At 51.4% G+C, this 11,623-nt stretch overlaps 1 protein-coding gene across 1 annotated transcript in view; it reads left to right on the top strand.

Moving 5' to 3' along the window:
- Positions 1 to 450: 450 nt before the first annotated feature.
- scara3 (scavenger receptor class A, member 3) overlaps positions 451 to 11,623 on the top strand; it is a 35,459-nt gene continuing 24,286 nt past the window's right edge. The window contains exon 1 of the mRNA XM_056294350.1: positions 451 to 1,277. Within this exon, the coding sequence (XP_056150325.1) occupies positions 1,271 to 1,277 (7 nt within the window). The 5' untranslated portion in view covers positions 451 to 1,270. The remainder of the gene's footprint in view (positions 1,278 to 11,623) is intronic.

Raw genomic sequence — 11,623 nt, 5'->3', positions numbered from 1 at the left:
GTGCCAACTTGGAAGTCAAACCCATATTTAAGCATATGATTGGTTCCCTGGCGCAGTAAGAACAAAATCAGGGACTCCAAATGAATGAATGAATCAACCAACCAACCAACCAATCAATAAATCAACCAATCAATCAATTTATCTATCTCTTTATATATATATGTGTGTGTGCGCGCGCGCGCGCGTTAGGGCGCGCGCACGCGTGTATGGAAATTAGTTTCCTGTCTCGCAGGCCAGGGCCACAGATATCCAAGGTGCTGTATCCGCTGTGTTCAGACATTTGTTAGCAATTAGCCCCAGTCACAAAACCAGCTTTACACAATACACGTGGACCCTCCCACTCTCTCTCCCTCCCTTCCCTCCTGCCTCCCTGTCCTTTCTTCCCCTCTGTGTTCTTTTTCGGTCCCTCCCTCTTTCTCTTTTTTAAATGTTCTACCAATTTCTTTGTTCCCCTTTTATCGCTCGCTCTCTCTCTCTCTCTCTCTCTCCCCCTCTGTCTCTGTCCATCTCTGTCTCAGTCCTGCCGCACATGGTCTGCCGGGCTGCTGGTCTGCGTTAGTGTCTGAGGCTCAGCGGAGGAGAGGGAGGATGTCAGAGGGCTGCAGACGCACTCTCGTGGAAACAGCGAGCGGAGCAGGTCCAGTCTTACAGGAGCTTCGGTTAATAACCTCAGCCGCTCATCAGCCCCGAGTCTCGCACCCGGCGGCAGTCTGACATGCGGCCGTCCGCAGTCCGACAGGGAAGTCTGCGCCTAACTTGCTCAAGTCCACGAGCAGCCCAGAGGGACGACTTTCACCGGTTCGGTTCGAGTGGGACGCTGATTTACGACTCGGCTTGAGCTATTGCTCGTTTAACAGCCATTCGTCACTTAGAGGCCGGGCGGGAGTCAGAGGATTTTGGACTCCAGCAAACACGCCGAGCTACTGTGGAGCCTCCGCACCCCCCCCCCACCCCCACCCCCACCCTGTCAGCTGGGACGCGTGGCGGGATGCAGTGACTGAAACAACCAGCGGCACATTCGCGTTTCTTGCCCACGCCGTGGACACGTTGCTTACGCACGCCGTGGACACGTTCGATTCAGGACAAAACGTGCACATTTTGTGAGGAGGACTGCAGTTAATGTTGTCATCGTTGTTATCATCACCACCACCACCACCACCACCACCACCATCATCATCATCATCATCATCACCATCATCAGCAGCAGCAGCAGCATCTTTCAGACAGCAGGTTGTTTACTGCCAGAGAGGGAGTCACCTGAAGTGGAACCATGAAAGGTAAAGCGAGAGTTTTCCTCACCCCTGCTCCGTGACAGGAGAAGGGGTGAGGAAAAAGCGTGTTTATTGGTTTTTTCTGACCTTTTCGACACAAAACTGTTGCCTGCGGGAAGGCCGCACCGTGTGACTGCTATGGCACGACTCCTCTGGACCAAGGCACACAGTAGGTGTGTATGTTCAGCTGGTACGAGGGTGCTGCGCGGTACATTTTAACACGTGGACTGCGGGCAGCGGGATACCGTATCTGACATAATAGCGTGGCGCCAGGTGCCTGGAGAGCCAACCAGCAACCCAAAATGTGCCGACAAGTGTTGTTCTTTAAAACCAGTCTAGATCCTGAGAGTGCAAAGCTTGCTTTTCTTGGCTCTGAGACTTCTGACTAGTCAGCTTTGAAATCCGCGTGTGTGTGTGCGCGTGTGCGCGCGCGTGTGTGCGTGTGCGTGTGTGCGCGTGTGTGTGCGTGTGTGTGTGTGTGTCACTGCCCTGCCAGACAGCGAAAGATTTGCTTAATAACCAATTTGAAGGAACGCAAGTGAAAAATAACATTTGAATTGGAGCATTCTCACAACATTGCGTGAAACGAGAGCTGCGGAGAGGACAGGGGCCGCTTCCAAGACCTCTGCAGGGCCACAAAAGTAAAAGCACGAGCGTGCGCACGTGCGCACGTGCACGTTGTGTGTGTGTGTGTGTTGTGTCTCTCTAAACGTTTACACAGGTGTGAGAAAGCTTAAGGTACAAAAGGACAGAAACCCTGCGTGAAATGGATCATTTGAGAGACAAACAGAGAGATACGGTGGGAACGAGTGAGGCAGAGGAAGAGGGGGGAACGCTCTAGGCGGTAGAGGAAGAGGGGGGAACGCTCTAGGCGGCAGGGAAGAGAGAGGGAACGCTTTAGGCGGCAGAGGAAGAGGGGGAACGCTCTAGGCGGCAGAGGAAGAGGGGGGACGCTCTACTCAGCAGAGGAAGAGGGGAGAACGCTTTAGGCGGCAGAGGAAGAGGGGAGAACGCTCTAGGTGGCAGAGGAAGAGGGGGGACGCTCTACTCAGCAGAGGAAGAGGGGAGAACGCTCTAGGCGGCAGAGGAAGAGGGGGGAACGCTCTAGGCGGCAGAGGAAGAGGGGGGAACGCTCTAGGTAGCAGAGGAAGAGGGGGAACGCTCTAGGTGGCAGAGGAAGAGGGGGGAACGCTCTAGGTGGCAGAGGAAGAGGGGGAACGCTCTAGGTGGCAGAGGAAGAGGGGGGAACGCTCTAGGCGGCTGAGGAAGAGGGGGGAACGCTCTAGGCGGCAGAAGAAGAAGGGGGAACGCTCTAGGCGGCAGAGGAAGAGGGGGGAACGCTCTAGGCGGCTGAGGAAGAGGGGGAACGCTCTAGGTGGCAGAGGAAGAGAGGGGAACGCTCTAGGCGGCAGAGGAAGAGGGGGAACGCTCTAGGTGGCAGAGGAAGAGAGGGGAACGCTCTAGGCGGCAGATGAAGAGGGGGAAACGCTCTAGGCGGCAGAGGAAGAAGGGGGAACGCTCTAGGCGGCAGAGGAAGAGGGGGGAACGCTCTAGGCGGCAGAGGAAGAGGGGGGGACGCTCTAGGCGGCTGAGGAAGAGGGGGGAACGCTCTAGGTGGCAGAGGAAGAGAGGGGAACGCTCTAGGTGGCAGAGGAAGAGGGGGAAACGCTCTAGGCGGCAGAGGAAGAAGGGGGAACGCTCTAGGCGGCAGAGGAAGAGGGGGGAACGCTCTAGGCGGCAGAGGAAGAGGGGGGGGACGCTCTAGGCGGCTGAGGAAGAGGGGGGGACGTTCTAGGCGGCAGGGAAGTCAGATGTGCCTTGGCAGTTTGACGTTGTTGTGAAGCGCTGACAATATCACATTAGTTGTCCATCCATTATCCAAACCACTTATGCTGCTGTCAGGGTCACGGAGTTGTCTCCTTAGTTATTCCCTCAGTTGTCGCCTTAGTTGTCAACTCAGTTGTCCCCTTAGTTGTCCCCTTAGGCGTTCCCTTATTTGTCCCCTTAGGTGTTCCCTTAGGTGTCCCCTTAGTTGTCCCCTTAGTTGTCAACTCAGTTGTCCCCTTAGTTGTCCCCTTAGACGTTCCCTTAGTTGTCCCCTTAGGTGTCCCCTTAGTTGTCATCTTAGCTGTCCCTTTAGTTGTCCCCTTAGGTGTTCCCTTAGTTGTCGCCTTAGTTGTCCCCTTATTTGTCCCCTTAGGTGTTCCCTTAGGTGTCCCCTTAGTTGTCATCTTAGTTGTCCCTTTAGGTGTCCCCTTAGTTATTCCCTTAGTTGTCGCCTTAGTTGTCAACTCAGTTGTCCCCTTAGGTGTCCCCTTAGGTGTCCCCTTAGTTGTCCCCTTAGTTGTCATCTTAGCTGTCCCTTTAGTTGTCCCCTTAGTTATCCCCTTAGGCGTTCCCTTAGTTGTCCCCTTAGGTGTCCCCTTAGTTGTCATCTTAGCTGTCCCTTTAGTTGTCCCCTTAGGCGTTCCCTTAGTTGTCGCCTTAGTTGTCAACTCAGTTGTCCCCTTAGTTGTCCCCTTAGGTGTTCCCTTAGGTGTCCCCTTAGCTGTCCCCTTAGCTGTTCCCTTAGTTTTCCCCTTAGCCAAATGACTCCTCTGCACTGTCACATATTAGAGATGGCTTTTGACTTAGTCTGCCATAAACATCAGTGACTGTGCCGTGATGGACGCAGCAGTCCAAAACCCATTATCCGTCATTACAGTTCATCTTATCTCAGCGGGTTTGATTCCGTGTCCGCTGTCTCTGCAAAATGCACCAAGTAATAGAAAGAGCAGAGTGAGCTTACACACTCTCGGGCTGAACTCAAGCAATCGGCATGCTGGAACGGCGTGGGGGGCAGTAAGGGAAGCAGGTGTGTGGGTAGGGAGCGAGAAGGACCAAATGACAGAGAGACTAAGAGGAAGAGAAATAACACAAGAGGAGAACACAAAAGCAGATTCTCGTGGTTGTCTTCATTTTAGGTGGAGGACCCTCCTTCTTACCCTCCGTCCATCTACGACATGGAATAATCCTCTTACTTAGTGGTGTGGGAGGCAGTGCCTGCCTAGAAGTATAACAACGTGGAGTCCAAAACAAACACCGAGCGTTTGAGGATACTGTACACACCCTTTGGCCCCAAAGTAATGTGAACCTCACCCGTCTCGGTCTCTCCACCTCAGCAAAAGTCTCCACTGTCCAAAGCGGTGGATTCCTTACAAAACAGGCTGCATCTGTGGGAACTGGCCTGCGAGATCTTCCGTTGCACTGGCAAACCACAATAAAAAGACAACTCGTCTTGTAATGGCCCCTCTGTAAAATCCAACGTCGCACTCTGGGGTAACGCATTCCAGGCGTTTACAGATCTGTAAAGGAGACCACACATTCCAGTCGGAGGATTTTCTGGACCAGCTGAATGTCAACAAAAGGTTTGGTCAGGGAGACAATTTACAAGATTTACCAGTTGTGGCTGAGACCCCTGCTCCACGCTGGAAGACGGCCCATCTCCATACTTCTGGTTTCACTTAAAGCTGGGTTTGCTGGGGTTTTTAAAAAAATTTTTTTTAAGGGGAGTCGGACTAAGTTAGAGAGAGGGACGTTGAAATGCACCACATTTCGTTTCAAATGTCTTGGGGGTAGGTGAATCTTCTTGTTGGTGTGGAGAGTGGATTTTCATTTGCCTATGAGAGGACATAATGAGTGGCGTAATGTTGTCCTACCTCCCCTAAAAATATTCCACCTATGTGAACTTTACTGAAAGTGAAAGTGAAAAACGGTTCAAAGTTTGGGACTGGAGAGGGCGGGTGGTGTAAGGGCGTGTGTGTGTGTGTGGGGGGGGCATCCAGAATACCAGATATGAAAGGGGAAGAAAAGATGGAGTTTAGCGGCAAGGAGATGTTTGTTTTATATGCTATATTACATGTCCGCTTCCGGTGTGGGAAGATGGCAGCGCAAATTCACGTTTGTGGTGGCCTCACCCAGTACCGTCCATGCAGTGTCTTTGTCCACGTCTTCGTTTGATGGTTGGGAGAGCTGGTGCTGGATCAGCAGGGAGAGCTTGGTCTGCTGCGTCTTGTGGGCCCGGGGACCACGGCCCAGCCTGGAGCTGTGCCCGAAGAGGAAAACAATGAGGGCGTTCTGACAGGGTGCGGAAGGGAGGCAGGATAAGCTAACTGCTAGCCTAAGCAGGGTGGTCTGGCAGCGGCCTCGCCTCGCCTCAACTGTGTTTTTAGTGTCGTCGTGTGGAGTGCAGGGAGGTGTGTCGAAGGTGTCTGGCTGGAGAGCCGGCGTTAGATCGGCTGAGGGAGCTTGGTCTGCTGCATCCTGTAGGCCCAAGGACCACGGCCCTGACCGGAGTTGCACCCGAAGAGGAAGCACCGAGGGCGGTCTGACGGGACATGAAAGCGGGGCAGGCTAAGCTAACTGCTAAGCCATGCAGACCGGCAGTTCTGACAGCCATCTTGGCTGGCGTTCGTTCTCCTGGACAGCGATTATTATTATTATTATTATTATTATTATTATTGTATGTGTTAGTTTGGATATATGTGTTCTTGTAGTTCTTGTACTTTCTGCATGTGTGTTTTTGTCTTTGTGTTGCACTGCTGTGGGCCGGGGGAAACGATGTTTCATTTCATTTCATGTGCGCAAGTGCATGAAATGATTCTACAAATAAAGTGTTTCTGATTCTGATAATTACATGTCATACTATCCCTCACCTGTGCAGGTGCTTTCACCAAACTGGTTGCAGACATTCAAACATCTTTATAGCAGCGCTGTGAAGCGAAACCGTCCCGAAACCAATATGTCCTTGGCATTTCTGTCTCAGGTCCTGTGTGCTGTACCGGTGCTAGCCCTGGTGTTTTGATAGGTGGGCTGCTAGCGTCTGCAGCATGAGGCCTGTATGTGCTGTGTTCTCATGTTCACCACAGCCTGCAGTGTCCTCCACACTCCTACCAGAGCAATGTCCAAGTAGATTATAGAGAGGTAGACTGGCTCTCCCAGGTTTGTTGTTCTTTGCTTTTATAAAATATATCAGGTGTTATGGAACTAAACCCTAACCAGGATGTTGTTTAAAGTGATTGGGGGATGGTGATCCATTCATTTTCATTACTAAACCACCAGCAATCATGTCAAACATATCATTGTCGATGTACATGTTGTGTAAGAATTCCAAATGGAGGAAAGCAATCAATTTCAGATTGTAATATAGCACCCGTGTTACCACAAGAGACGTGCAATCAAACTCACATCTAACAGAACTGCTTTGAAACCATCAAGCATAGCTGTGGCTTGCGGCGCCATAATTGCCACTTCCCTAACCTTGACCAGCGTAGGTTTGGTGTGGTGGGCCAGTTTCCTGCGTTGTCGAACGCCATCACTGAAAAACAAGAGCCCAGGTGGTAAAGTGGGAGTTAATAGACCTGTCGTGGTTTATTACGGCGTGCTCCTATTTGAAATACGATAATTTCCTTAATCCCGACTGTCCTCCACCAAAACACGACCCCCATAGGTCGTTTGTACAAGCAGCTTATTACGAGCTATAGTTACGTTTTAAAGTCAAGCGACATCTAGCGGTCGTGTAAACAACGACAATCTGGCGTCTCGGGTGGCTCGTCATCGTATGACCTTTGAACTTCGTTACCAACCACAAAATGCGACGAGCCAAGAGATGGGGGGGAGTGCAAGAACTATTTATGCTCTTGTAAACTGCTGGTTTCTTCACAGGGTAGGAACCAGGGATGGACTACGGTAGAGGACGCCGATTCAAAACAAAATGGCGCCTGTTCTTTCCTATGAGAATTGCTCGCCTGGCGCATACGCCGAAAAAGGGTCTGGCTTCCGGGTTACTTCCGGGTACATGCGGCCCACTGAGTATGCGCAGTAGTGTTTACTCCCATCACGCCTCTAGGCTATGAGAACGAGCGAATCCGGCGCCGCGCGTTCATGAGTGCTACGCTAGCGGACTTCATGGACGCATAAATAAGACAACTCGGTGAGCAATTATTCGCGACGCCAAACCACCAACTCAGCATATCGTGACGTGTGAAAGAGAGGGGCTCGGCTTTGTGTCGTTTGTTCGCCTTTACATCTGGTTTGTGTTCATCCGAACCGCGTTTGTTTAAACTAGCAAAGATGCTCGTCCCCGAGACACAACGTGACCGCGCGTAGAGCGCTCGTACACAGCCGTGACGTCATGCTGGGAAAAAAAGGATTTTTCTGGGCTTTGGAAAAATTCTAAAAGGATTAAAACCCCATGGCTGAAAAATATACAATACAAAGAGTAATAACTGACCATGATTATAGCTGCAGGTGTCCTGTCAACAGTGTTACAGGCGTCTCTTTTACAACGGTGGTCTATGGGGGGAAACGCTATGTGGGCCGGAGGGGATTTTCCGCTGCAATACCGCGAGTGACCACTAGGGAACAAATTGGCTGCAAGGCTGAGCGGCGGCGCCGTATCCGGTTCTACTGTAATACATCCATGGTTGGAGGACTTGTCGATGCTGACCATGTTGACCATAGTGCTACCTACTGAATTACCCTCAGTACACTAGTGCTGTGATACTTCCGTTGCAAGAAACTGTGAACACTTACAAATATTAGTTTCATTCAGTTTTGTGGAGCACCTCTTTTTGTTTGTGCACCTGTGCAATTCATATTTGCTTGTGCAGTGGAAAGCTGAAGCATATTCTTGCTGGGCTCACACTGTGTATTCACATCGCCACCAAGGCTTTTCCACATCCAGGGCCAAGGAACTGGCTGCCCCGCACCTGCGTGCTGCGCTACGTCCTAAAAGCCTGTCTGCACACCAGACAGCACAGTTCACAGCGGAGGACTTCTTTCCATATTCAGCTGGCTTCAGACTCGACACCTTTGCATTCATAGTGTTTATTTATCTCGATACCACTGCCTTGTGCTGCCGTTGGTGACATGGATATTGAATTGAAAATCAAGGACCTGTAGATTTCCGATTCAGCGTGTACATGTTGAATCTAGAGTTTGTCTCGTTTGATTTGACCTTTTACAACACTACTAATCCTCATGTATACATTTAAACATACACGTTGCTAACCGGACCCTTCGCTTATTTATTTATTTATTTATTTGTATTCCCCCCCTTCCCCCCCCCCCCCCAATTGTACTTGGCCAAGTAGCCCACTCTTCTGAGTCGTCCCGGTCGATGCTCCACCCCCTCTGCTGATCCGGGGAGGACTGCAGACTACCACATGCCTCCTCCCATACATGTGGAGTTGTCTGACTGTCTCTCTGTCTGTCAGTCTGCCTGTCTGTCTGTCTGTCAGTCTGACTGACTGTCTGTCCGTCTGTTTGCTTGTTTGTCTGTCTGTCTGTTTTTCTATCTCTGCCTTTAGTTTGTCTGTGTCTGTGTTTGCCTGTTTGTGTGTCTGTCTGTCAGTCAGTCTGTCTGACTGTGTGTCTGTCTGCCTGTCTGTCTGTCTGTTTGCCTGTCTGTCTATCTCTGCCTTTAGTTTGTCTGTGTCTGTGTTTGCCTGTTTGTGTGTCTGTTTGTCAGTCAGTCTGTCTGACTAACTGTGTCTATCTGTCTGTCTGTCTGTTTGCCTGTTTGTATGTCTGCCTCTCTGTCTTTTTGTTTGACTGTCCATCTGTCTGTCTTTTGTCTGTCTGACTGACTGTCTGTCTGACTGTCTGTTTGCCTGTCTTTCTGTCTTTTTGTCTGTGACTTTACCTCCTCCCCTTCCTCTTTTATTTGGCCATCCTTTGCTTCCACCTTGTCCACCACAGTATTTTCTAACTCCTCTACCCAGACCAGACTTCAGCTGTTCCACCATCGGCTCAGACACACACACACACACACACACACACACACACAAACAAACACACACCTTGTTATTTGCAGTGTTTTGCTAGTCTCTCTCTGCAGCCCTGGGTGAGAGCTGGGTAAAAGAAGCTTGGCTTCAGGGTAGGATGATTCAGCCCTTCCATTCTCCCTGACCACATAACACCCACCCAGTATACCTGCACCAATAAGAGCTGATGCTTGTTTTTTCGTGTGTGTGTGTGTGTGTGTGTGTGTGTGTGTGTGGGGGGGGGGGGTTAACAACTTTTTGCATCTCTAAGCCTCAGTGACTGTTGCTCGGTTGAACAGGCTCAGCGCCATCTTGTGCCATGCTGACAGTTAAAACAGCGGCTTCCCTAGAGGGCGCTACACTCCTTACACTCTTCATGACCCAGTACATGTACATTTGCTTTGTGTTAACAGCATGTAGTCAACATGACCTGGCTCTGCTTGTAACCTGTGGTGTTACATTTTAATTCTGTGCCCTCCCCCGCCTTTTTCTCCCAAATTGTACCCGTCCAATCACCCCACTCTTCCGAGCCGTCCCGGTCGCTGCTCCACCCCCTCTGCCCAACCGGGGGAGGGCTGCAGACTACCACGTGCCTCCTCCGATACATGTGGAGTCGCCAGCCGCTTCTTTTCACCTGACAGTGAGGAGTTTCACCGGGGGGAGGTAGCGCGTGGGCGGATCACGCTATTTCACCCAGTTCCCCCCCCCCTTGAACAGGCGCCCCGGCCAGAGGAGGCGCTAGTGGAGTGCCCAGGACACATACCCACATCGGGGTTCCCACCCTCTGACAATTGGGTGTCTGTAGGGACGCCCGACCAAGCCGGAGGCAACACGGGGATTCGAACTGGTGAGCCCTGTGTCTGCTCTCTGTATTCAACACCTACTGCACGTCTTGTCTGTCTTGGAAGAGGATCCCTCCTCTGTTGCTCTTCCTGAGGTTTCTCCCTTTAAATTCCCGATAAGGTTCTTCCTCATCTGAACCGAGGGTCTGCAGATAGGGGGCGTCGCCTATTACACGGGCTGTAAAGCCCTTTGGGACTGTTTTGTGATGTTGGTGTGCACGGACAAACTTGACATGGCAATGTCATTTTTGGAAAGAGAAACCTGAGCAGGGTCCTGGGGGAGAGATCACGTTCCGCGGCCTGTAGAGTACAGTCAGATTCAGCGCTCTCCGAGTCAGTCCAGGAACGCGAGGAATGGTCCACGGTTCTTCCCTCTCGCACCGATATGAAGTCCGCCATTGTAATGTCATTTAGAAAATATCAGTGTAGTTTTTCGAGTGGATTCCTCCATAACCCCGCTATCGGTGATCACCTCCGAAGCGTGTCTTCCCCTCAGAAGCTTTTGGATGAGGAGCTTCTCCTCAGTTTGAGCTGATTATGTGGTCATCTATTCGGGACGACACGCAGCAGAAGTTTCGCAAGACTTTGTTTTTGTTTCAAGGGAGACATTTTGCAACGTCCCCTTGGCTGCACACAAAGCTAATCGGCCTGCAACATTTCAGATTGATCACCGCAAAGTCAACCATTATGGGGTTTAGCAATCACGGAGTTGTGTAACATGACATCTCTACAGAGTCTGTGGCGACTGCTTGGAAGCCAGTTCCCCTCGTTGTTTCAATGAGGAATAACAGCTTCCCAGGAATTTCACGTGGAACACTGAAGTAGAGCTAATTTTTTAAGCCTATAAATATGTCACTGATAGTTTCCGGCGTGGGGAGATGGCGGCGCGAATTCATGTTTGCTGCGGCCTCACCCACTACCCGTGTGGGAGATGGCGGCGCGAATTCATGTTTGCGGCGGCCTCACCCACTACCCGTGTGGGAAGATGGCGGCGCGAATTCATGTTTGCGGCGGCCTCACCCACTACCCGTGTGGGAAGATGGCGGCGCGAATTCACATGTGCGGCGGCCTCACCCAGTACCGTCCATGCAGCACATTTGTCCACATCTGCGTCTAAATTTGTCTTCGTTTGATGGCTGCGAGAGCTGGCGCTGGATCGGCTGGGAGAACTTGGTCTGCTGCGTCCTGTGGGCCCAGGGACCACGGCCCTGCCTGGAGCTGTGCCCAAAGAGGTAGCAGCGATGGCGGTCTGACAGGACGCGGAAGCGGGGCAGGCTAAGCTAACTGCTAGGCCATGCAGACCGGCAGTTCGGACAGCCATCTTGGTGTTCGCTGTCTTGGACAGTGACATTTTTTTTTGTGGACGGTCTGGAGGCCTGTCCAGGGTGGCTCGCCGCCCGCCGCCCAATGACTGCTGGAATAGGCTCAAGCGTCCCCGCGACCCTGAGAGCAGGATAAGCTGTCTGGATAATGGATGGATGGATGGATGAAAAGGGAAAATGTTGGAATGTGATGATGGTGTGGCGATGCGCCTGTTGGACAGACAATCTACCAACTGTCCAACCAAAATAACAATGGAACGGTGATGCCGTCGTGATGTATTGAACTGCATGTTTTTGCGCTCTGTTAGAGCTGTGTTAGAACAGAGCTCTGTTAGTGTTGTGTTAGAACTCTGTTAGAGTTCTGTTAGAGCTGTGTTAGTGCT

The sequence above is a fragment of the Lampris incognitus genome, chromosome 15 (assembly GCF_029633865.1).
Source record: "Lampris incognitus isolate fLamInc1 chromosome 15, fLamInc1.hap2, whole genome shotgun sequence".
Taxonomy (NCBI): Eukaryota; Metazoa; Chordata; class Actinopteri; order Lampriformes; family Lampridae; genus Lampris; species Lampris incognitus.
The sequence above is the reverse complement of the archived record's forward strand: the minus strand, read 5'-3'. Positions and strand labels throughout refer to the sequence as shown.